This window comes from Denticeps clupeoides, unplaced genomic scaffold (assembly GCF_900700375.1).
Source record: "Denticeps clupeoides unplaced genomic scaffold, fDenClu1.1, whole genome shotgun sequence".
Classification (NCBI taxonomy): domain Eukaryota; kingdom Metazoa; phylum Chordata; class Actinopteri; order Clupeiformes; family Denticipitidae; genus Denticeps; species Denticeps clupeoides.
The window spans coordinates 1-27,477 of record NW_021629764.1 but is presented as its reverse complement, the minus strand read 5'-3'; the positions used below and the strand labels follow the sequence as shown (position 1 = coordinate 27,477).

General features: G+C 43.7%; 1 protein-coding gene across 1 annotated transcript in view; it reads right to left on the bottom strand.

Annotated features, from left to right (window-relative positions):
* The window catches only part of LOC114773660 (laminin subunit alpha-2-like), a gene marked incomplete at its 5' end in the record, with an annotated part of 86,076 nt that extends 59,746 nt beyond the window's left edge, over positions 1–26,330 (bottom strand). The window contains 13 exon segments of the mRNA XM_028965897.1: positions 1,098–1,211; positions 4,274–4,385; positions 5,536–5,747; positions 12,822–12,923; positions 20,895–21,059; positions 21,903–22,043; positions 23,267–23,424; positions 23,953–24,052; positions 24,455–24,485; positions 24,487–24,631; positions 24,898–25,015; positions 25,517–25,606; positions 26,151–26,330. Of these exon segments, the coding sequence (XP_028821730.1) occupies positions 1,098–1,211; positions 4,274–4,385; positions 5,536–5,747; positions 12,822–12,923; positions 20,895–21,059; positions 21,903–22,043; positions 23,267–23,424; positions 23,953–24,052; positions 24,455–24,485; positions 24,487–24,631; positions 24,898–25,015; positions 25,517–25,606; positions 26,151–26,330 (1,668 nt within the window).
* Between the last annotated feature and the right edge of the window lie 1,147 nt (positions 26,331–27,477).

The window sequence follows — 27,477 nt, the reverse complement described above, 5'->3', positions numbered from 1 at the left end:
TGAGAGAGGCTTGGAGGTCCTGAGGGGTGTGTGGCGTGTGCTCCACATCCACAATCGATGAATCTCCATCTACTTCCCAATCCTTCACCTCATTAACCCTCAACCAGTTCACAGCATGTGGCCGCAACACCACTCGGGGGGGAGAGGGCACGCTGTTCACTAAGCTGCTGAGCATTTCGCCTGGGTGGCGGTTTGCTGGCCGGCCATTGTGTGCTGACACGGAAATGCAGCCGACCATGACGGCACTCACTTCGACTCGCTTTGCTCTGTCTACTCGATTCGAGGCCACAGGTCGTCACTGGAGGTCTTTTCTCACCAATTACAAAAAAAAACAAAAAAAAACGCACTGCTGAAATATAAAAAAGGGCTGATCCGAGGTCAGTTCTGACAGCTTGGAGTGGCGAAGTCGGAAGGGCGAGGGGACGGTGATCAAAAGGACAGTGTGGACGGGGGCCCTGAGGGGACCTTGCTGACCAGTGCACTGTCCGAAGATTATTCCAGAACCTGACACACAGCTGAATCACCGCCCTGCCTCTTGAGGACTTGTAAAAGTGCACCGAATGAATGTGTCCTGATTAATTGCCATTATCATTGCAATAGAAATTTAGATTAAAACCATATATTCCATTACCGTCAATACTTCAGAGGTGCTACGTAAAACGAAGCATGTTTGAAGTGTTTGTTAATGTCAGATCCTGACAAATGAAAAGCGATGTTCATCTAGCTGCATGTTTGGTTTGTTGCGAAAACTGGTTGCTCTTCTGAAGGTATCTGGTTCACGCCAGAAAAATAAGAAAAATAACACTTGCTTGCAATACAAGTATTATGACTGGTCTGTTTATGGACAAATGATTCAACTATGAAAAATTTTAAAACATGTATTTTGGCAAATTTTCGCCAATGAATGAGGTCGATAGAGATATTAAATCAAGGTGTCACAATCCGAAAACACCCCACATTCTCATATTTCAGTTTTTTATAAGTTTCATAAAATGTGAGTCAAGGATAATATATAAAAGCATTTTATGATGCTGAGTCAGGGAGTTTTTATTGTTTTTAATCGCAAATGCACATAATTATTATATTTAATCACTTACCAAACACTGTCCAGTGATGTCATCACAGTTTGATGCATGACCATGGCAGAGACAGGGTTCGCAAACTCCTTTAAATGTGGTCCCATTAACCCTTCGATAGCCGGGGACACACGTCTGCAAAACATTAACTTAACTTTAATTAACTTCATTAATAAAAAGGCCCACACACACCTACACAAGTGCTCAATCATATACACATCCCTACCAGTCAAAGGTCTGGAACATCAAATACTCTCAAAAACAAATACAAAAAAGGTTACACTATCCAAAAAAAATGCAGAAAAAAAATTCTCCAAATAATGATCAGATTCTATAATCATAAAAAGCTGCTTGATGCTCAATTACAGAAAAGCAGACATAACGTTTTCGCAATAGGAACCCTTTCAAGCCCGAATAAAACCCATACGCATAGTCTAAATATGGGGTCAAACTATGTCAACTGAAAGTGATTATTTTTGTCATTGTGAAACACTGCGGCACAGAACATGGTGACACAACAAAATGTGTCCTCTGCTTTTAACCCATTAACCTTGGTGAGCAGTGGGCAGCCATGACAGGTGCCCGGGGAGCAGTGTGTGGGGAACGGTGCTTTGCTCAGTGGCACCTCAGTGGAACTTTGGCGGTTCTGGATTTGAACCACCAACCTTCCAGTTACAAGTCCACTTCCTTACCCACTAGACCACTACTGCGCCAGTACTATAAATGAGTGGATACATCAAAACCTTTGACCGATAATATACATTTATAACAGTCCATGTACCAAAAATGGACTTAACCCCCTAATTTCTAAGTATCTACAGGAAGCACAGTCTGTTTTTGGTTTATTCATTTAACCATCTCTGCTCATACATTGTTCTGCAGTCACTAATTAATCCAGCAAAGCTTTAATTGATGCATCAGCGCCATCACACAAAGAGGCTTTGATCTGAGGGGTAAATGGCAAGGTATGATTTTGCTGCCTTCATAACAAGCGTATTTAAAAAACTGAACAGTAAGAGGATTAGGAGTGAAAATCCTGATGTTAGGATCTCCGACTTCCTGCACCTCACCTCTACCAAAAGAGCTGTAATCCAGATATGGACTTTTTTTATTCACCCATCACGCACACCCACACACTCCCACACAGCGATCAGGCCCAGCACAGGCACTGACAGGTGAACGCTTGAAAAGGGATTCTCCAAAGAGAATGATTGGAAGAAAGTGAGAAGAGCAGAGATATATATATATATATATGATCACCAGACAAATAAACATGACCCTTTGGCAGCTGGAGCTTTCCTCCTTGAACCTGTCAGACCACAGAGGACACAAGGAGAGGAGGTCAGGTGGAGGAAAAAAGAGAGAAAACAACTGCTGAGCTGTGATGCCCTGACAACTGGAGTTCAGCTATGGAATCAGATTTGTGCCAAAATTTTGGAAAAAAAAAACTTTCCCAACATCAAGCGACAAAATACGACCATTGAAATGCTAAAGAAGAGGTTGGAATTTTGATAACATGCGTTTTTGCCTACATCTCGCTCTTCTTCATTTTTGCTTGTGAGACTATTCGTTATGCTGCTCCTTTTTACTCAAATACCTGCTGGCCGATAAGGCGAAGCCACGCTCACACTAGAGAATTGTGCAAAAGGTCCAAACGTATTTTCAGGCAGCAAAAAACGTTAAACTTGGTGGAGCAACTGAAAATCCAGCAGTGAAACTGTAAAAACGAGTAGCGTAACTGAAAGTCTCACAAGCAAAAATTCAAAAGAGCGGGATGTAGGCAAAAACGTATGTTGTCAAAATTCCAACCTCTTATATTGCATTTCAACGTCATTCAATGTTTGATATTAGGAGAGTTTTGTTTCAAAATTTTGGCATAAATCTGATTCCACATAGAATATATGGAAAATGGATGTCGTTCTGAATGGGCAGGAACAGTGTGTCTTGACTACATCTTGAAGTTCAGTCTAAAAATGCAATACTCACACATGTACATACATAACACCACATGTGTTCATTCATAGTTTTGATGCCTTCAGTGAGAATCTACCAACGTAAATGGTCATGAAAATAAAGAAAACACATTGAAAGAGAAGGTGTGTCCAAACTTTTGGCCTGTACTGTGTGTAACAAGACTTTTCCAAATGCTGTACCAAAATGCCCCCACTTTTATAACACAGAGTACAAACATGCACTCACTTCAACAAACTCACAACTGTGCACACAGACAAACACAGATGGCAACATGCAAACACGCATGCATTAAAGCATACTGCCACGCACACACACAATCTTCCCTGCAGACAGGCATAAAAAAGAATGCACACACACACACACACACACACACACACACACACACACACACACACACACACAGCTGTCTCAGATACACTGTCATGTTCACATTCACATACACAAATAATAAATTCCATTGGCTGTATTTTTGTTTATGAAGTGCTGGAAATGTCACTCCAGGCACTATGAACACCAACCCGTGCTAATCAAACATTCTGAATGTAAAATATTCCTTCATTTGTTTTTTTTTTTTTTTTTTTTTGTCATTTAATGATAGCTGCAGAATTGCCATGGACATTTTGCATGCACCAATTGGGGTAGGAAAAAGAAAAATGTTTTAAGCAGTTTTTCTTCAAATAACTTTTCAAATTTGATTTGATTTTGACAGTGCCACATACTTTTTTCCCATCTATTTTATTTTTTTAAAACGTCTTACTTGAGAGAAAAGATGGAATACTAAATGTCTGACACACACACACACACACACACACACAAGCTCTAAGGATTTCTTATATAAAGAGAAGATGATAGCCATGCTTTCTATTACTATTTTTTTCTGGGTGCCTAGCACCCGAACATCTGCTGCCGTCAGCACACCCAGCCATCGCTCAGAAATCAATAGCCGCTGCCTTTTAATGGTCAAGCCACTCTGAGAGGACTCTCCTGTAATAGCACATCGTTCTTGTGCCGCTCCCAGAATGCATCAGTACACAGTGTTCATAAAACACACTGTGCACTGACGCACATGCACACACACACACACACCACACACACCAGCGCAGGGATACACTCGTTCCAGTCTGGACACGGTGTGCCCACCTTTCCTTTTGTGTTCTTACAAACCTCAATGGTGGGTCCAAACATCTGCACTGTACACATAGTGTGTACCTACATACACCTACCTCACATGATGTTCCACTGTATCCATGGGGACAGACACACATCTCTACAGCTGTGGCTTTCAAAGCACCCACAGCTGAATCACTGGCCACCTCAACACTCACTGAGCCCAACCTGAGAACAGAAGTGGAGAACTCCATGATAACTGTGGCAATCATTATGGCCTTCAATTTATCTACCCAGCTATACACACACACACACACACACACACACAAACACACTTTGTTATATAATTTATGTCCAAATTAAAGTGAAGTGATTGTCACATGTGATACAAAGCAGCACAGCACACGATGCACACAGTTAAATTTGCCCTCTGCATTTAACCCATCACCCTGAGTGAGCAGTGGGCAGCCATGACAGGCGCCCGGGGAGCAGTGTGTGGGGACGGTGCTTTGCTCAGTGGCACCTCAGTGGCACCTTGGCGGATCGGGATTCGAACCGGCAACCTTCTGATTACAGGGGCGCTTCCTTAACCTCTAGGCCACCACTGCCCCTTTATTATATAATTTGTCCATATATATGTATGCATGTCAGTTGATACAATTTGTCCGAAATGTTCAGTCAACAAATTAGTATCAAATGTCAGATACGGTATATATACAGTCCAGGCCAAAAGTTTGGACACCTTCTCATTCAATGTTTTTTCTTTATTTTCATGAGCATTTATGTTGGTAGATTCTCACTGAAGGCATCAAAACTATGAATGAACACATGTGGAGTTATGTACTTAACAAAAAGTGGAGACCTGGCCTCCACAGTCACCGGACCTGAACCCAATCCAGATGGTTTGGGGTGAGCTGGACCGCAGAGTGAAGACAAATGGGTCAACAAGTGCTAAACACCTCTGGGAACTCCTTCAAGACTGTTAGAAAAGCATTTCAGGTGACGACCTCTTGAAGCTCATCGAGAGAATGCCAAGAGTGTGCAAAGCAGTAATCTCTACATGTTTTCATTCATAGTTTTGATACCTTCAGTAAGAATCTACCAATGTAAATGGTCATGAAAATAAAGAAAACACATTGAATGAGAAGGTGTGTCCAAACTTTTGGCCTGTACTGTATTTTTAGACTTCATTTGTAAACCAATACCATCAAATAGGCCAAAGATCAGATTGTTCTTGAGTTATTATAAATAAACTGAATATTAAAGTGAATGAGTAAACTGAACTGAACTGAAGTGAGTGAATGAGTGACTCGTTTATGAATTTGATTGAATTGAGCAGATGAGCCGGTGAGCCTCCTGCTGCAGTTCCTCTCTCTACCTGTAGATGTCGACCTGCTCATTGCTGTAGGTGGCCTTGAGGAGCAGCTGGTTCACGTTGGTCAGGACCATCATGAGGTCCCTCCTGCTGACAGGCAGGCCACTCTCCTGATGCTGGAATTGGTCAGGACGCAGCACAATCCGCTTTAGGCTCTCAGAGGAAGGGTAGACCGCACCGCCAAGCCCTCTGTCAATCAGCTTTATCCCGCTGCCCTGAAAACAGATGAAATGTCAGAGACGCCGTCTTGCCTCCCTTCTCCTCGCCGCCACTTCGCTTGACACACTGCAGCCGCACTGATGGCCGCGTTTAATCGCCTTCTGTCAGGATGTGACAGCATCTGTCCTGCCTGACAATTAAAGCGGACATTGAGTGAACCACTGATGTGACTCGTATCAGTTCCAATCGCTGTGAAGTCACACGAAGTGTAAAAATGGAAATTTACAATGGCTCTAGGTGAGATTATTGTATTGCTAATCTCCAGACCATGCAACTCTACTGAAGGGATGATATTCCCTCATGTTTTGATGTAAACTTTGGAGGACTTTGGTCCAGTGTGGTTACAAAACTGCTCTATAAATACAAAGTTGGTGTAGGTGTGTAGCTGAGCTGAGATCATATTGTTCTGGTGCTATATGGACATATCATTAAAATGGTTATCTGTATGTTGGAGGGGAGGAACTAACTATCCACCCCGCTCTTTTGCTTGGTGTTTAATTATTTCTGACACCCAGAAGATGAACGTTAATGATCGATGGATGTTTTTTTTATAAACAAAGTTTACAATGGGAGAAGCCCATAGTGATGATTGACAGTTCGCATGCACCCTAATTTCTAGGCAATTTAAACCCCACTCCTGTCAATGTGTCACACTCCCAGGAGTGACAAAACATCTCATCTCCTCCATTTCCTTACATACCCTCCATCCCAGGACATGACAAGCGTGATCTCTGTTATCGTCATTCTGAATTCTGATTGGTGTACTAGTCAATATGAAATTAGGGAACACAGCCCATGCACTACATCTTGTGTAGCACCACGAAACTAGTGCCCATGGCTACTGAACATCATCCACATTATTTTAATAATCATCCACCACACTATCTTCATCATCGTCATCATCATCATCTTGGAAGGCAGCCCTCCCACCAGGATCCTGACAGTAACTTTATATTGATTTGCTGTGACCTTTGCCTTTACGGGGACAAGTGGATCCAAGCCATTGGCAGAAATCCCCGCAAATGAGTTTCTTCACACAGTCGCTGCTGTACGTGCACAGAGACGCAGAGAAAAAGAAAAATGTTTTTTTGGAGGGGATGGGAGTGCCAGCAATGACAGGTAAACTTCACCAACGCGATCATGCAACATGGCAAGTCTGAGGGATTACGGGAGACATTATTCATCTCTGCCGCTTATTTACCGTCGCACTGACTGCTGGGAAATTGCCATTTATAGAAGCAGAGCGCTTTTATTTGTTCTGAATTAATGGAGTGTACACATGCAAACAGGGTTTAACTATCAATAATAACCTGTCATATACATCCCCACGCTGCTCCCACCGCGGGTCTGACAAGAGCTTTCCACACGGTACCATCTCAATAAAGCCACACTGGCTCTTCACACTAATGAGACTGGCGCTTGCTGGCATCCCAGGTTACACACACACACTCAAAGTAAATGTGACAAACATCAACAGGCCATCTGTGTAAAGTGGCTTCACAATATGCAAACATGGCATTGGTAATATGATGCCAAATGGTGGATCCAGTCATAAGGTTAGCAAAATGTAATTAGGGAGAAAACAGACACTGGCGTATGTGTTTATTTAATTGTTTGGAGTGTTATCAGCTTTAAAGCCTTTTTTGTGTTAACAAAAAGTGCCATAAAAATGCCCTTGGGAGGAAAAGAGCAGCAAGCCTCTTTGGCTGACAGCACTACGGGAAGAGTATGCGGAAAAGAAGACATATTATTGACCTGTCATGATGGATCTGGGTTGTGAATGAAATCGCCTGTGAATCTGCCCTTTCCCTCCAATATGTAGTGCATTCTTGCTGAACCCATGCAGACAAACACAAAAAAAGGTCACTCCCACTTCTGACACAAACGACGATGTTAGCAATGACAGAATGGCAGTTTAAATTGTATTTTTCATCTTGTAGTGAATTAATGGAAAAGTTACATTGAAATATACAGTGGAAGGGGAAAGCGAGTGAGTGAGATTATTAATTTTCAGTAAATCATAGAAGGGCATTATGTATATTATTGGGCACTGCAACTCTGTTATACTATATAGGTTGGAATATCCGACAACCTGAAATATAAGACAAAAAAAATCTTTACAAAATACCAATATTTGGCATTATCTACCAGAATATTTTTTGAAACCGTATATGCAATGCAAACATATTTTGAGAAAAATGCTTGTCCAATACACTATATGAAATCACATAATTATCAGTGCATTGACTGTGATTATATATTATAATTACAGCATTAACATTTAGCTATCCGAAAATACACATTTTACCAGAAGCCTTATTGTAGAGCCTGTCTCTATGTAAAATGTGAAATTTGTGACAATACAGCTATAGTCACCTGCCTATGCCCAGTGTCCTGGGATGGGATTCGGAAGCCGCCACCCAGTTGTGGATTCAAAGGTTATGGATAGTAAATAAGTGATAATAGGATAATAGGATATGCCACAATATGAATGCAGCTGTGGACAGGGGCATTAAAAAGATCTAAAAAAAAGCCGCAGTGCAGAAAACAGTGTCTGCATCATGACAAGACACACATTCCAGAGGACGTGAGATCCATTGTGTTATAATGATTTTACTCTTCACCGAAGCCAAAGAGCCACGAAGAGCAGCTGGCCATAGTTCACAACAATACCTTCTTCTGTAGGAACAGGGAAGAATGTCTACCTGTGAGTGAAAGTGCATTGTGATGCACACCACAGCCCACAGTGCACAAAAAGTTGTCCTCTGTATTTATCCCATCACCATTTTTTTTAACAATGGGCAGCCATGAAGGGTGCCTATGGAGGTGTGTGTGTGCATGATACCTTGCTCACGGGGACCTCAAAACTGCAGTGTCCTTACAAACTAGGGCACCACTGCCCTTCTTGAACCAACGTGGTCTTTCAACAGTGCGCCAGACTGCAGTTTGACCGCAGTCACCATCACTTCGCCATTGCATTACAGCGTTTCATCATGTATTCTGACAGCCAGTTAACACCTCATCTTCCCCTCTAAAAAATCTACTTTTTAAAGTGTTATACTGACTGATTCCACATGAAACCTGTCACAATTGTTTTTTTACAGCATTCATTTAGAAAATGGCCAAAGAGCAGTTCCTTTGAAGTGGCCATGGTGATAGGGACTATTCTTGAGACATGAAAGCTAATCACTACTGTAAACATGCACCACTCTATACACGGTTTCTAACCCACTCTGGGTGTTCTATACAGGAAGTAGTTCATGTTGGTTGAAATATTTAGAACTTTACAGTACAATAATATATGGCATTGCCACAGTGGTTAGTATCCAATAATAATGATTATTTTAAAAAGTTGAGGTTATAGTCATAATTGCCAAAACTAATAACATCAACGGTCCGAATTTAGCGGGAATATTTAATATGAAAAGGAGAAATAAACAACCAAGTGAGCACTTTTTGTCGATGTCTATTCATTTCTGTGACCCTGAAGAAGAAGATGATGCTTTTATAAATAAATGTCAGGGGTGGCAGACGGACGTGGTGGATTCAGGTTTCCTGAATCCAGGGGCAGCTGCGCATGGTGCCTGGTCTGACACGCCTGAGTGGTGAACATGGTTCAGGACCAGAGAGGGTGGTCAGAGGCGAGCAGGGTTCGAACCGGGAAGTCAAGCAGAGCAGGAGCCCTCCAAACATGCAGATAGGTTTAATCCAAGAACTGTAAACTAATGTGATACGTGAATGTATACATGATCTGTATACATTCAGAAATATACAGCATATACTTATCAAAAGAAAAGAGAATTTTATTAATTGACATCTAACAAATCAAAGGTGTGATCTAAAATCTCCTGGACTTTTCTTTGATCATAGACAGTTTAATAGACCGAGTTTGATTTCTCGCCACTCTATTCCAGAAGCAGGTCCTGTTTTGTCTGACAACTGGAAAGGTAGTTGGAACTGAAATTCTGTAACACATTTCTCCTACACACTTTCCTCTCGTCTCCTTATGAGGTTTAGCTTAACGGCCAAGAAAAAGTTCCAAAGGAGATGAGAAAGAAATATAGCAATGGAAGGCAGCCAGCAGGAAACAAGCTCCAAATTCTCAACCGATGTGGGAATTCTGCTGCACCAACCTCCATATCAGCAGCAAAACACTGCAACGTTTTCTTTGTTCCCGGCCAAAAATACGTTTCCCTGACGAAGAAGTCCTGTCGGGCTCCTTATACAAGGCAAATAAGCAAGACTTTCTGTAATCTGCTCTCCCATTTCTCCCGCACTTCCACTGCATCCTCATTCACCTGCTCAGATAACCAAAATGCTCAGAAGTCACCAGCTTCATACATGGTCAATGGCCTGTGTCAAAATATCAGTTTTTTCTTTCCTTTACTTTAAGACCTTGTGGACATCTTCACAGATTGAATATCATGATGATTTAAAGTAAAGTCATCAGTATATTCTATGTGTTCAGCTATACAACCTGAAATGAGTTAATAGTTTTATTTCATTTTCCATTCTGTAAGTGAAAAAAAAAATGTAACGAGTGAACACACGATTGCGGTCGACCGTGTCTCGCAAACACATCAGTATAAAGTGCAGGTGCAGTTGTGTGACAGTTTCGTTGTTTAGAAGGCTGACGCCGAAGAGAAAGAAACTGTTCCTGTGTCAGCTGGTCCTAGTCTACAGGTTTCTATATCGTCTGCCAGAGGGCAGAAGGTCAAAAAGTCTGTGTCCATGGTGGGAGGGATCCGTCATGATTAAACTTGTGAGGGATGCAGGGATTGTGTCGTTATTGTGGCCTCTCCATTACGGTCTCCATTGCTATGGCGATAAGTTTTACAAAATTTCACCCAACAGTAAATCATGTACAGTCAGTTGAGGGGAAAATATATCTCAGCTGCACCAGAACGGCCCGACGGAATATGGCCACTTTTGGGGTCGTTTGTGTTCTTTTTCAGTTCATGTTACTGTCATGTTCCGGTCCGAAAGGGGTTACTCCTGTCTGGGATCCGGACCATGTTCACCGGTGTCTCGGATGTCTCACCTGCCTTGTGCTTCACCAATTAAACCCCGGATTCGTGATGTCAACGATTGCGTCCTTCCTCCTTCGTCATCTCGTCACCTCTCCGTCCTCTTCTCCGTTCACCTGCCTCGTCATGCCAGCATGGTTGTGACAGAAAGACCCAACCGCGCATTTAGACGCCGCATGATTGCCCGCCCCACTGAGATCAAAGGAGCCACGACTCGCCAGGAGGATGCAGCCCAGGTTCCTTGTCCCTGGCCTTCCATTGCTTCTTGTTCTGCAGGGTCCCGACCCCTGCCTCTCAGTCCCGTGTCTGGTGGTGCTAAAGGTGAGGAGCGGCCATTCAGCGGGGCGAGCCGGAGACTGACCGCTCGTCCATCGTGAATACCGGACCACTCATTCATTCATTTATCATTCCTACCACTTTTCATCTCATTTTTTTCTCTCCTCTCGAATCGATTCCACTCGATTCCTCTTCTCGTCCCTTCGAATCATTCAGACTCTGTGTATGGACTTCCCTCCCTCCTTCATGACCGCTTTGCCTGGCCCGCCAGGGGTCGTGCTCTAAGAGGGGGGGGTTCTGTCATGATCCCGGTCCGAAAGGGGATCCCAGGACCGGAGTTTCACTGTTGTTCTGTGTAATGTCCCCTAATCGTTGTCACCTGTGTCAAAATGTATAAAGCTGCCCGGTTCGTTTCTGTTCGCGTCAGGTCTTTGAAGTTATGTTCCATGTTCACCAGTGTCTCGGATGTCTCCCCTGTCTTGTGCTCACCAATTAAACCACGGTTTCGTGATGTCAGCGATTGCGTCCTTCGTCATCTCGTCACCTCTCCGTCCTCTTCTCCGTTCACCTGCCTCGTCATGCCCGCATGCTTGTGAAAGTTACTGCTGAAGTTGGGGGGACGGAGCTTCAATTTCAGTCTCAGAGAGCCTAGCTCTCTAGTCAAAGCTCCTTAGAGACATCCAGGGAACACAAAAAGAAGGAGAACGCTGAGGCCCAGTCTCCGGGAGCGCTAATGAGGAGCCAGATACCGCCATCCCCGAACAACATAATCAAGCACATTCGGCAGAGCTTGAACACAACACACACAAACACAGCTGCGACTCAAGTATTTCCAAACCAACCAGACAGTCTGCCCAGACATATCTGTGGTGAACTATAGAGCATGAGAAGCAAAGGTCTCCAGAGAGACTCGGATCATTCAAAATATTCTGTATGATTTACATCATAACACTGCTCTCTGGCTTGTAATGAGATCTTGCAAGAAGGAATGCACAAGTTCTCTCCGCTTTAATGAAACACTTAGTTTTGCGGTGGTTTCTTTGTTAGAAACACCTACCTTCCCCCATCAACTGCCCGCTCTATTAGATGCCAATTTACCCACTTTGGGTTTTTATAGGACGAATTAAAACCAGACTAAGCTTTTTCATTGCAGTGGGCAGCGAAGCCCCCGTGTCTTATGTGTGCAGACTTACCAAGTAATTTATATAACATAAATCAAACGTACACAGAGCTAAAGTTAGACTTTAGCACTTCCAGGGAAAGGGGAACGTGCTGGTTCAAAATCTAATTCAGGCTCGGGCAATTACGTCACTTGCTTCATCATTTTCAATAATATTTGAAAAGTTCATTGAAGTGACAAACAATGTTATTTACCTATGGTCTAGAATTAAAAATATTGTTAACATGAGTTTGAATCACTGTTTGGATGTTGTGTGTGCTGAGTTTGCTCTCCCTGTGTTGGCGTGGCTCTAGGCTCTCCAGTTTCTGCCTGTTTAAAGGCATGGTGAGTTGTCAGTAGGTGTGAATGTGTGAGTGAATAGCGTGTTTGTGTGTTAGACCTGTAGTTGCAGTTGGAAACTGCGACTCTGAGTAGGACTAAGCGTGTTATGGAAGGTGAGTGATTTTAGATATAACATCAGATTTCTATTTATTTGTGACCCTCTCTTGGATAAAATGGGTAAAAAAAAGCAGATGCATGAAAAATAAATGACATTTAAATTTCAATTTGGCATTTCTGTTCCAAAATAGATGTCAAGAACCACTTACCTCAATAATGACTTCGGGAGAAGTGGTGATCGTCTTAGGTTGGTTGTCCCCCTCACTGTCAAATGAGACACTGTAGATCAAACTTCCACCAAATGCTCCAAGCTGTGAAGAGATACACCATTTAAAAAAAAGTCCCACATGAACAAGTGCATTTAAATACCTGCAATAGTCATGGAACTTGGTCATAGGTGTGTTGAAACAACATGGCATTCTACTAGAGAGTCCATATTGCAAAGATATATTGTCCATATTGTCTTTTTTCCCCCCAAGGACAGACTTACAGAGGCTTTTTGTGAAAAGGTGACTGGGTCTTGGCATCTAAAAAAACTGCAGAACACTTTTTCCTTTTTTTCAGAAACATTTTCAAATAATGGAACATCTGTTCAATGGAGAACATCTTGAACAAAGTCTGTTTTTCAGCTGATTGTGCTAGAAATTGACAGTTCCCTGCCCTCGCTCTCATTCTTGGTGAGCACTTACTGACTGGGCCTGGCCTGCTGACCTTATATGAAGGGCAGGTTTTGCATATTTTTTGGTGGCACAGTGCAATGAATGACCCTGGAGGCAGAAAGCAAAGCCTATAGTCCCAAAAGCTCACCATACTGATCCACTTAAAGTGACATGACAATCTTAGAATGGTGTATTCACCCAACACAGAGAGGTACATATAGATCCAAAACCATCTGTTCCGGGTCCAGGTCCCGTCAGAGCTTGTTTCCATATAATGTAGCCCCCTTAACACATATGATTCAATTCTGCCTCAAGATTCTTCTCTCCAGACCAATAGGACCATGCAAATAAAGGCGAAGTGCATTGTGGGGAGCAGACAGTCTGCACACCTCACTTTTTTCAAGTGAGGGACAGCGATAAATTGGAGCCAGGCTCTTTGCGCGTGATAATGATATTGTTTACGGCATCAAAAACCCATTCATTAAACCAACACCCACACCACAATAACAGACGGCCTTCCCTTTAACCTTGCATTAGTCACAGATACATGACAAGCATTCAAGCAGCGTTAATTTCACAGAGAGAATGGCAGACTGCTGGATGTACATACATGGGTTCAAGTGTTTTTTTTTTCACTTTATTTACTGCAACATCTTAACATAAACTATAAGGTAAACTATACCATCCTACCTATTACAGTATTAATAGTAGTACCTACCATGAGTGAAATTTCATTAGTAAAGATTCAATATAAAAAAAGTAAAAGTGAAGTGATTGTCATTGTGAAACACTGCGGTATAGTCCACGCTGCACACAACAAAATGTGCGCTCTGCTTTTAACCATCACCCTTAGTGACATTTACATTTACATTACAGCATTTATCAGACGCTCTTATCCAGAGCGACTTACAATCAGTAGTTACAGGGACAGTCCCCCTGGAGCAACTTAGGGTTAGTGTCTTGCTCAGGGACACAATGGTATTAAGGGGGGTTTGAACCTGTTGACTCTGTAGTCTTCTGGTTCATAGGCCAAGTGTGTTACCACTAGGCTACTACCAACCCCTGAGCAGTGTGTGGGCATGGCACTTTGCTCAGTAGCGCCTCAGTGGAACCTTTGCGGTTTGGGGTTCTTCTGATTACGGTCAGTGGTCCTTACCCACTAGACCACCACTGCCAACATGTATCGATACATTGAAACAGTAAAGTCAACTTTAAAATGACTTTAGTTTCACCCTACATCAATGAAATACAGTATGTGTCTCACATACGACCCAGCAGTTAGTGTTGTTGCTAAGCAACATCATTCAATCTACACTCTGGCAGGAAGTGGACGCTAACCCTCCTGCTTAGTAGTAGATGCTTAACATTCCTAGGACCCCTTGGCAGACCCCAGTTCCATGTGCTCGTTTTATGCGGTGCATTGTTAACACAGATACTACATAAAAAAAAAGATTTTTTGCAATAATAAAGGGGTCCTGTGTCTGGTGCTGATTCTTGGAGAGTTTAAAACTAAAGATCTGGCCAGAAAATAGAGATCTTGAGGTTAGAAATACCTCTTGCTTATTACATCTTTTAGTCTGCTTAATTTCATAATGAAAATGTCTCATTCATTCACATTCCTGAAAACTGGAATGAAATTCATTGAACACACAGCACCCCTAATTGACAGAAAAACACAGAATTTTGTACATGTTTGCAGATTTATTAACAAAGAAAAATTGAAATATCACATGGTCTTAAGAATTCAGACTCTTTGCTGTGATGCTCATATATTTAACTCAGGTAGTGTCCATTTCTTCTGATCGTCCTTGATATGGTTCTACACCTTCATTTGAGTCCCGCTGTGTTTGATTATACTGATTGGACTTGATCAGGGAATCCACACCCCTGTCTATATAAGACCTTTCAGCTCACAATGCATGTCAGAGCAAATGAGAATCATGAGGTCAAAGGAACTGCCTGAAGCTCAGAGACAGAACTGTGGCCAGGCATAGAACTGGCCAAGGGAACCAAAACAATGATGCTGCACTTCAGGTTCCTAGAGCACAGTGGCCTCCATAATCCTTAAATGGAAGATTTTTGGGACGAGCAGACTCTTCCTAGTGCTGGCCGTCCAGCCAAACTGAGCTATCTGGGGAGAAGAGAAGACGTGAGAGACGAAAAGAAGAACCCCAAAATCACTATGGCTGAGCTCCAGAGATGCAGTCAGGAGATGGGAGAAAGTTGTAGAAAGTCAACCATCACTGCAGCCCTCCACCAGCCAGGGACTCTTCTCAGTGCAAGACACTTGAAATCCGAAGGACTCCAAGATGGTGAGAAATAAGATTCTCTGGTCTGATGAGCCCAAAATAGAACTTTTGGCCTTAATTCTAAGTGGTAGGTGTAGAGGAAAAACAGGCACTGCTCAACACCGGTCCAATACAGTCCCAACATTGAAGCATGGTGGTGGCAGCATCATGCCGTGGGTGTGTGCTACAGGGACAGAACAACTTGTTGCAATTGAGGGAAAAAGTCTCTCCCTCATGTGGCAAAGTACAGGGATATCCAGGTTGAAAACTTTCTCCAGAGTGCTCAGGACCTCAGACTGAGCTGAAGGTTTTCCTTCTTACAACACAATGACCCTAAGCACTCAGCTAAAATAACAAAGGAGTGGCTTCACAGCAACTCTGTGACTGTTCTTGAATGACCCAGTCAATTAAACCCAATTGAGCATCTCTGGAGAGACCTAAGAATGACTGTCCACTAATGATTACCATCCAACCTGCCAGAACTGGAGAGGATCTGCAAGGAGGAATGGCAGAGGATTAGATCAAAAGGGGGCTTCTACTAAATACTGATAAAAGGGTCTGAAAACTTTGGACCATGTGATATTTAAGTTTTTCTTTGTTAATAAATGTCAACAATTCTGTGTTTTTCTGTCATTATGGTTTGATGGGTGTACATTAATCAAATCAAATGAAATTAAATGATTTTACTGTACAATGCATATATTGATAAATGATATATCTAAATTATCTTTGGTTAATTCATCACAGTTTTACTACAAATGTGAGACTATAGTAAAACATTATGAAGCATTTAACAACTGGGTCTTAGTTTAGTTTCTTAAAGGGAACTTGCTGATTTAATCTGCATGATTTCAGCATTCTCACACATTGTTAAAGTTATCGGAATATAATGCAGCTCTGATAGAGCTGGCCAGAGTCAGTGTGGGCTGTCGAGCAAGACCTCATTCTATTCATTTAAAAGCAAAGGGGAGACAGGAGAACAGGCACAGATAGAGTTGAGATGACCCCACCACCACCGCCCACGGCTAACAGGAAATGAGCAGCGGTCCCTTCCACCGGGCTCTGCTGCAAACATGCTTAAAAACGAAGTGCGTCTCCCACCGACACGCTTGTGCGAGGACACAATGTTTCCTTCTCTCGTGCTCCGCTGTCCTCCCACTCAATTCTCAATTTCCCTCACTCACTTCCTCCCTCTTGAAATGAGATTTGCTCAGAGATACAGGGACCAATGCAGGCATGCATCCATGAACGCACACACACACACACACACACACCACACACACACACACACACACACTCTTTTCTGTCCCTGTGATTCTCTTCCTTTTAAAATGAAATTTCTTCCATACTCACACACAGACCAACATACTTTATGAGGACCCAAGGATAAATAAAAATCTACCTATGTGTAACAAAAAATGTTTCTCATCCTAAATCGGTCTTTACACCTTAAATTAACCAAAATAACCAAAAATAACCTTTTAAAAATGAATTCAAAGTTATATTCTGAGTAGGAACCAGCAAAATGTCCCCAGTTTAATTTTTTGATATTTGCATCTTTGTAAGGATGAAAAATGCACACACATACACACAATTTTATATCTTTCTGAGGACTTATGCATGCATAATAAATACACGCCTGCTTATATGTGACAAAATATTTCTAATCCTAAACTCAACTTTACCCCTTAACTTAACCTAATAAACAAAAGTAAATTTTAGTACTTTAATTTTTGTTGGAACTGATTACATTTCCATGATTTGGAAACAAATAAACATAACCTAAAATTGTTGTGAGGGTTCTGGGTCTCCTCTGAGATATTAATACAAAACACACACTGATTCATACAGTCTCTCTATCTTTCTTTTCTCTTCTCCCCTCTGCCAGAGATTACCTCTGAGAAACAGGGACCTACATGCAGAATCTCACACACACACACACACACACCACACACACACACACACACACCACACACACACACACACACACACACACACACACACAACATACAACAAACACACATAGAAACTGTAAAATAAACACACACACTTCCTTTTCCGGTGCCATTTTCCTCCCCCATTTCTCTCTTTCATTTCCATCACTCTCCCTCTCTACACCACAGAGACCCATCCTTCCCACATCTGCTCTCCTCTTTCCACCCTGGGATCAGTTTGCTTTCATACCCAGAAGACGTCACTATGTACTCCTCCACCGGCCACCCACAATGGCACCCCCACAAAGCAGAATGCGCTCACACCACCCCACCCCAAAAAGCATCAGAACTTGTTTGTGCAAACATCTGCTTGAGCACAGTACACATATAATAGTTAACACACAAATACACACACACATCTGGCTTTCTATGGCTCAGCTGTACCATCAATTCATCTTTCTGAAGTATGAATTGTGGACAGAATATCACAGTTTACAGGCCTGTGGGTAATGGGTAATTTGTGGCTGCTCTCAGCCTCACATAACTTTCTAAAAAATTGTCCTTGTTGATGGTAAACATACAGCATGGCATCGCCTGGCTTCACAGCATTTTCCTGCTATGCACCTACCTCAAACTGCTGAATATAAAGCAACCAGCCCATACTAATGTATATTTCTCACTCACTCACTGTCCTTAATCCTGAGAATCTGGGCAGAGTGTGGGGGACTCAGCCAGGAAGGGACACTAGCTCACCACAGGGCACACACACCATTCACTCATACCTAGAGTCAATTTTGAGTCACTACTTCACCTAGTGTGGATGCCTGTTGATAGTGGGAGGAAACCAGAAGACCCATGGGAGACCGTGCAAACATGGGGAGAGCATGCAAACTCCACACACACAAAGTCTGAGCTGGAATTCAAACTAACAACCTTGGAAGGGTGAGGGTTTTTTTTGGTTCATATTAATTAATTTTGTTTGTATTTTTTTTTAAATAAAACAATTCGATTGTTTGCATTTAGTTATAAACATGATTTGATCAACCTATGCTGTGAAAAATGTAAAAAGCTACCACATACGTTATCTTGCTCACCTAACAGTTTTAACACCAGAGCTGCTCCATCTAGTGGTGTTTCCTTATATGACACTGAAAGTGCTTTACCAGTCATGTCTGAGTGTATGTAATTTTTACTCTATATAATTTTTATTCATTAAAAAACTATTTCTTGAAAACTGTTTGACTACACAAACACACAATGTACAGTAAAACTGAGGGAGAGACTTTTTCAACCTTTTCTTGGTACAACTCGTCAAAATCCCTCAAATTGTCCACACTGATTCCGAAAAAAAAAAAAGTAAAAACCCTGAACAAGCTTCACTGTTGAAATCTGTTGCACATGAAAAAATGGCGTGTGAGTCCTGGTAGTCCACGATGCCCACTGACAGCTAGGAAACTGTGTGTGCTGCTAATTTTAAGCCAGAGAAGTGTACTGGGTTCGGGACCCTATTCAACCCCATCTGGGTGGGGGGTGCTCGTTCTGCACAAAACACACAAAAGCAAGCGCCCCTGCAGAGGAAGAAGGCAGTCAGTAAACACATCCAGCTCAATCGCGGCCATCCACCCATATTCCCCACGCTCAGCCCCACACGCACCCATGCACACACACACACACACACACACCACACTCTCTCTTCTGCCAGCCATGTCAATCTGTGGGCGAGGGGGGTGCAGTACGTGCTGGAGTGGGTACTCCGGCAGGCGCGGGCGAAATGGGTTCATTTATCATCATAATTGTCTATTAGATGTGATGGGTCACAACTGAGTGAGGAGGCAGCCGCCGTAACCGACGCTCCTCTCCTCGCCTGGCTTGCACGCCGAGGCCGGCGGCGGCGGCGGCCCGTCCACAGGCAAAACAGTCCATCAGCGCGCAAAAGATTTCAGCCTTATTGGTTTTAACTGTTGACTCCAAATCACTCACCGTAAACCCGCGGCTACACTCCAGCAGCTATGGATGCAAAGGTGTGGGCAAGGTGGGTAAAAATTCATCTTTAATAAATGCCGCGGGGTGGAGGCGTTAATGCAAAAGTGCGATTTGTCTTGAATATTTGATGCAGCTGCTGTTTACCTCCTGATAAAGCGTTGATCTGGCTGAATGGGAGCGCGGGACCACTCTTCATCAGTCCTCGCCGACACACCACGACTCATTTTCATCTAAATGAGAGTCACACGGCCTGCCTAACGCACGCCGGGGGTCACAGGAACCCCACGGGTCCGTATACGTACTGTTCTCACAATGCACACCACACACACACCGATTACGCGCCGTGTCATGCGACACAGTGCTGGCACGAATCAGGCAGAAAAAAGCACAACAGTTTGGCTTTTTCATTAGAAGCCGCGCTGTCAGAGCTAATGCATGTCAGAGAGAGGCTCCGATGGAACATGGCGGGCAGGATGTTCCGTCCGGATTTGTGCGATCGGCTTCCTCGGGGGAAAGTGCCCCGTTTCGGGTTTTATCTTGGTCCAACACACCTCAGCTCATTAACATATCGTCAAGTCATTCCTTAGCTAAATAAGGTGCAATATATATGAAATGGCATGAAGCATGTGACCCTGCCTTGACACTCATCCCACAGGTTTTTCATTAATAAAAGGTGAAATCTCGCTTCGTCAAAGAACCACACATCACGTAAAAACTGAGGACTTACAACCATCATTACAAGCCCTGTGGATATAATTTCAGCATTGAAATATTACTAATATAATAAGAATATTACTAATAATAAGAATTCTTTTATAAGGACCCCCCAGTGAAGTAACTTTTTAATCTTCAGAAGCTGTGACGCTAGCTGTGGTAGTAGCCTAGTGGGTAAGACACTCGCCTACGAACCAGAAGACCCAGGTTCAAATCCCACTTACTACCATTGTGTCCCCGAGCAAGACACTTAACCCTGAGTTGCTCCAGGGGGACTGTCCCTGTAACTACTGATTGTAAGTCGCCGTGGATAAGGGCGTCTGATAAATGCAATAAATGTAACTGTAAATATTATTGATATGATGGTATTTCAATGTGTCGATATGCTAAGGTTCAAGTCTATGTGTGAAGAATGGAAGGTGATGTATCAAAGTACAGTTTCTCTGTCTTGTTCAGAAAAAATGCAGTGATTTGCGATCACATTTTGCCTTCTGGTTTTCCCTTTTTTTACACATAAAAAAATATTTCCAACAACATAATAAGAAACATTAGCCTAGAATCCGCAGGACACTGGTTATTACATAAGGAATACACTGCGTTATACTATGGTAACAGAGAAAGGTGTGTCTGCACAGCACGCAGAGGTGTTACTGTGTCGGCAGACTGTGGCCAGACAGTCTTTGTCTGCGGTGGTGAGGACTCACTTTGTTGCCGCGGTAATGTGCCGGCGCGCTCCAGTAGTACACCTCTGGCAGGTGTCTCCGAGCCTCGGCGTGACTGATGCTCAGCCGCTGGGGCGTGTCTCTGTTGGGCCACACCCTCACCAACCCATCTGCGCCAGTCAGGAACCAGCCGGTCATGTCAGACACCTGCAAAAGACACAGCAAAAAAAAAAAAAAAAATGATGCTAAATCACCTTTAAAAAAATGCTCTGCTGACTACTGGCAGTCACGTCCTCCTGTCGACCACCTATTTATTTATTTCTTTGCTCGATCTACCAGTTTGCTTTTCTAAATTAAGCTCAAATTCAATTTCTTCCCAACATCCTTCATCGTGGTATTTGTCAAGCTGGAGGATATTTATTAGACAAGTTCAAATGTATGTTATTTTCATTAAGCTAAAGTTGATATTTGTGACCCATAAAAAAACAGAGTATATTAAGTTATTTGCCACAAATTTATGCAAAGTCTTACATCTGGGTGTGTAAATACACACACACACACACACACACACACACACAATACGCAGATCCACTGTGATTAAAATAAATGGTGCTTTGACGGGAGAACTCAAGGTCAGGTTAATTGCAGAGACAGATGTGTAGCTGCCTACCACACATGGCATCACCCACTCCATCATCTCTGGTAATCTGGTGCCACCCAGCCATACACACACACACACACACACACACCCACAGACAACCTTTACACACACGACCCCACAGGCTACTGACCTGGGTCCAACATGTGTGCGAGGCTCAGTAAAATCAGAATATTTACGACTCCGCACACACCCATTTATAATGAGGTTGGCTAGTGTGTGTAACACAAACACACGCACACACACACACACACACTCGTCCAGACACAGAAAAACGAGTTAATGAGTTGTGGCAGTACGGAAATGAGAGAATGAGTTCAGTCCGTTTCAATTCTGTGGAGTATGCACACACACACACACACACACACACACACACACACATATGCTCGTACATTGCTGTAGGCCCACTGGGAGTCGTGGCAATCACTTGCCACACCAGAGCAGTAACACTTCTCACAACCACGGAGATTGTCACCCTGGAGATCGTGGAATCCCAGCTTGCAGCGGTCGCAGTTGTCCCCCTCTACGTTCTCCTGCAAAACACAGATGTGAGAGATGAGGACGTGGAGCCGGGGGGGAGAGGAAGGGGGTCGGGGGAGGGGCAGCAGATAGAAAAGAGACGCCGCTATTTGAACGTCCACGCACCGCGACAGTCCCCGTACTCCAGGGGTGTGGGAGTACAAAGTATGTGTGCACAAAAACCACACACACAAGAAGCTCGGACTAACGAAGAGATGAAAGCCGCTGTCGGGTCTGCTGGGACGCAGGAAAAGCCACACCTCTCTGAGCTCGGGCTACCAACCGTCCCGTACACGGCCACCCAAGCCACTTCACCGGTGCTGCGCCACGCCAGCGAGAAAACACCACAGCCGGCTCAGGGAGTGAAACGCAGCTTCATAGGAACATAGGACACCAAAAAAAAAAATTAATAACTTATAATTATGCATCCCCTCTTGCAATTCCTCCGTCTGCTCTCTAATATATTATTTTCTACCGTCTCCTGTCTCCTTTTCATTTTTTTACATTCTACCTACGCTGGTGGCACTTTAATAGGACTGAGTGGACGGCTGAGCTCTGACGCTCGCAGTCCCACACATGAGGGGCAGTGGTGGCCTAGCGGTTAAGGAGGCGGCCCCATAATCTGAAGGTCGCCGGTTCGAATCCCGAGCCGCCGAGGCGCCACTGAGCAAAGCACCGTCCCCGCACACTCCTCCCCGGGCGCCTGTCATGGCTGCCCACTGCTCACTCAGGGTGATGGTTAAATGCAGAGGACAAATTTCACTGTGTGCACCAATGTGCTGTGCTGCTGTGTATCACATGTGACAATCACTTCTCTTTCAATGGCAATCACTTCAATCACATGACAGGTTTCAAATCTTAAGTAAGAGAACAGCAAGTTGTCACGTTATACGGCCGGATAGAGAACTCTGGCTAACGAGGAGCGGGATGGCGGTTCAACGTGTTGACTGGTGATCTGGAGAGAGAAGTCTCGGCGCGGCACAACAACACCTCGCCGCGCCCAGCTCAGTAATTAGACCCAATGAGGAGCAAAGTTCGCGGCGAGCAGACCGCGTAATTGGCCGGAGAAGGAGCGATCCTGCCCGACACCCGCGCCGATCGACTTCCGGCGAGCAGGCCCTGACGAACACGAGGTAATTAGAGCGCTCGATCCTCCGGAGGGTAACGCGTTCGTAATTTACGGCCCTGGGCCGAGTACCGATGACAAATGGATTTATTTCCCCCCCTCGCGAGATACCTTGCAGACGCAGGGGGGCTGACAGGGGTCCTCATTCAGGCTCCCGTCCAGGCTGCAGCCGCAGAGCTCGCAGTGAGGGAAGCCCCGGTGTCCGAAGGCGCAGCGGTCGCACTTCTCCCCGCGTAGCCGGCCTTGCAGCGCAGGACCGGCCGCCAGCTCTGCGTGGGCACAGAAGACGAGAAGGTCTCCACGTTTTCCTATAGCTCTTCGCCGTGACATCTGCTCTGCTGGTTATTCTGAACGTTCATGTGGGTGCCTGCTATTTAAAAAATCCACAAAAACTGCACCACACCCTTAATAAGCTGGACCATTAATAATGTTCTTTTACATCGAGGAAAACAGTGAGCAAAATATTTTTATATTTTGTCCACGGTGGAAATTCAATTTCCTTCTTAAAATAGTGTTCTGGTGTTCCAAAGTCAAGAAGTGGCACACACACACTCGGGGTTAAGTGTCTTGCTCAGGGACACAATGGTAGTAAGTGGGATTTGAACCTGGGTCTTCTGGTTCACAGGCGAGTGTGTTACCCACTAGGCTACTACCACCCCATATATATATATATATATATATGGGTGTCTGGTAAATGCTGTAAATGTAAATCTATATTGAAAAGCAACCATCAGAATGCACACAGTAAACCTAATTTAAAAAGTAAAGCTATAAGCAGATGGAAGCGGAAGACCCACCCCCGTCAGCCTGCGATTCATCAGGGATGCAGGTGCCATGTATGGAGCCCATGGGATTACAAAAGCAGGGTTGGCATGGCTGATCTTCCTCTGGTTGTACCTGAAAGGACCACAATAGATGTCTCAAAATTCATCTGAATAAGTGGTTTTATCTTACCTTTGCACACCTGGATCGTGAAAATAGAATATTTAGAAATGAGCCTTGAAAAAACGTTCAGGACAGATATCCATATTCATGTGTATTTCTTGTCAAAATGTAGACACTACAATTTCACTGGTTAACTCATGAGATTCCAGGTTATAACACTATAATATAAAAAATAAAATGCTAATTATTTACAATAAATGCATCCTCATAATCCAATGTAATGTTATATTAAAGCAAATTACTGCATGTTTCCAAAGCATCACATTATTGCTACTGTAATAATTTTTTTTTTTAGGTTGCACTGCCTTAGGCTCCCCGCGTGTCCCAGGTTCGACCCGACCGGACGTGTCTTACCCCCACGGATCTGTAGAAGCCGTCCACACAGTCTGCAGTTGATCCCGGCCGTGTTGTCAGAACACCCGAGGCACGTGCCGCCCCCCTCGTACTCGCCATTACTGTTCAGGCTCAGCTTCCTGTCTGCCACCGTCTGGTTGAAGTAACACTCCTCGGATTTCCCGTGACAGTTACACTCTGAAGCGGCAAAACAAAAATGGAGTTGAAGACAAAAACAACAGCATCGTATTTCTGTGACACAGATCCCTCTGAGTAGATGTAATATTTAGCCTTGGAAGCGATTCACAGGCCTCACGCGACAAAGGCTTGAACCAACGGCGGGAAAAAAACCATGGGCTCACCAGTCTTTGGTGTGTGCTTTACAGCGTATTAGGTGTGCACGTCATACTGCCTGGCACAATGTAGCTGTCAGTTAAAACGGGACGGGAAAGGTGGCATCTTACTTTCACAGACGTGCCGCGTCAGGAACGTCCCCGCCATCCACGGCTTCTGGTTGTATCCGGGGCAACAGCGGTCGCAGCTCTCCCCGCACGTGTTGTGTTCGCACTCGCAGCTGAATTTCTGACGGGTGATGAAAGGACATATAGCCTTTCAGGGGAGTTTGACTAGTGACACCGATAATATTGAGGCTGAACATGAAGATCTTGCTGGGGGACACTTTTTTTTACAAAAAAAGCATATATAATATCATAATCCTATTTGCATTTTGGAAATTCCAATTTCTTTGGTCTGTATTAAAATGCATAAAGAAAAGTAGTTTTGTGATGACCAGGACTTTGCAGCAGGTTGGGCCACATCCTTAAATGTCTGCAGTAGTCCATTACTTCAAATGTATTTCGCATTTATACTAAAGTAAAGCTGCTTCTATTTATGAATAGTTGTCAGAAAAATAAAATCTCACTTTAGCTACACTTACATTTATGTGCTGATCTTGAAATATGGTTTAAGACAGCATGAATACACATTTTACAAAAAGGAACTGAATCAAGATTGTGATTGTAATACATTTTGCAGTCAAATGTTGTCTGTACGAATGTAGAATGCAGCAACACTTTTACAGACCTTGGTTTGGGCATTGAGAGGGCAGGCTTTGGCGTGTCCGTAGCAGATGCACATCCCACCCACCGAGATGTCCTTAATGGAGTAGTAGTACTGCAGCAAAATAAAACCAAAGTGTCATAACCACAGGCTCCTTTATCACACACTTACATTTATTAGGGCTTTGCCAACGAAACAAAGATCTATTATCCTGCTCTCAAGCTGCTCATTGGCGGTCAGAATCCATTACTGTGTTTGAAGGCAGGGAGAATGTAATCCACGGCCTCATCGTGCCGCTCCCCTTTGGGTGCGACTAAAACCGAAACAGTGCTTTGTAATGAAAGATTTCTCACTCGAAAATTAAGCCCCTGCAATCTGTCCGTTAATTACCGTGGATGGAGGAGCTCGCCTGGTGACGGATGGCGAGGGCCAAAGTCAACACATGATGAGGTGGATGTTTCTTAGGAAGGAACAGATTTCTTAATTATAGACATTTTTAATTAAGACCCATCTGTCTGCTTAGGGGAACGCAATCAACACGGAAAGCCGTTTGCCATTCTTCACGGTGGCTCGGAGCTCACAGATGCACCAAATGCGGACATTATAAAAAAAAACAGGGAAAGGTGTGCTGTAAGTCATTTCCGTGGAACAGACTCACCCTTCTTGTGACGATGGGGTCAATCTCTCGTGGGTCATTAAGAGCCAGGGTCATGAGGTCAGCATTGAGAGTTCTGATTCGTTGGAACTGCAGGCGGATGTAGCGTGCAGAGGTGAAGTTGAGTAAGGTCGGCGAGGGATCGTCCGCACTCGGCCGCCCGTTGATCAGGGAGGTGTGGATCTGTGTTGGACACCATGGAAAAGAAAAATGCAAATGACAATATTCGATTTACACCGACAAACTGGTGTGCCTATCACGAGCCACCCTTTTGCTGACGGTCTAATATAGGGATCTTGTCACACCTATGCCTGGTCTCCAACCAATGACCTCTTGAACCCTATGGTTCAGTCACCTGTGTCTTGTGTAGTAAATACAGAGTACAGATCTCAGCAAATGACGCATGGCTGGGTAATGTGCGTGATCGGATGTCCAAATTGTTCTTGAAACAGTCTGTCCAGACGTCATGGACTATTACTGTGACTACTCTCAACCAATTAGGTAAAGATCCGTTACTACACCTTGCTCCTCACCTACAAATACATTTCCATACACTATACATATTGCCTTGTGTAAAATTGATCAAATTTACATTTGACATTTTATGGCATTTATCAGATGCCCATATCCAGAGCTCCTTACTATCAGTAGTTACAAGAACAGTTTCCAAATGTCTTGCTCAGGAACACAATGGTAGTAAGTGGGGTTTGAACCTGTGACTTTGTGGTCTTCTGGTTCATAGGCCAGTATATAAGAACGTAATGTCATTACATTGCATTGTATTGCTTAAAAGACACTGAATTTCCTGACTGAGTTACACACTTGGCCAATATTCCGTGTATAATTTGCATGTAAATGTATTAGAATAATCAATGCATATTATACTGAAGAAGTGCCCTGGGACGGAAATCACAGCAAACTACGAACCTCGCAGCACCCCGGCGAGCAAACACGGGGACACAGGCCTTTGCGCAGTGTTTGCTCTTATTAGCTCACGCGCGGATGTGGGTGTCGGAATGAAAAATAGTTCAGGAAGAATGAGAATGCTTGTTTCAGCCCTGCAGTGTAGGGTTAATGCTGTCTCCTAATTAAAGACAAGGTCTTTTTTTCCCGTTTGTTTTGAAGAAGCCGTGGAGTGACATTTCAATCCCCTCATTACGGTTTCTCTGTGATCATGCTACTAGGTGGCTGTCAGCCCATGAGCAGGAAGCTGTTTTTCCACCTTGTGTGTGTTTACTTTGAAAAGAGGATGCTGAGGAGATGCAGGAATGGCGGGGGCAGAGATTTGGAGTAAATTTACAACATCTGGTAATAAGTGTGTGAGTTAAGA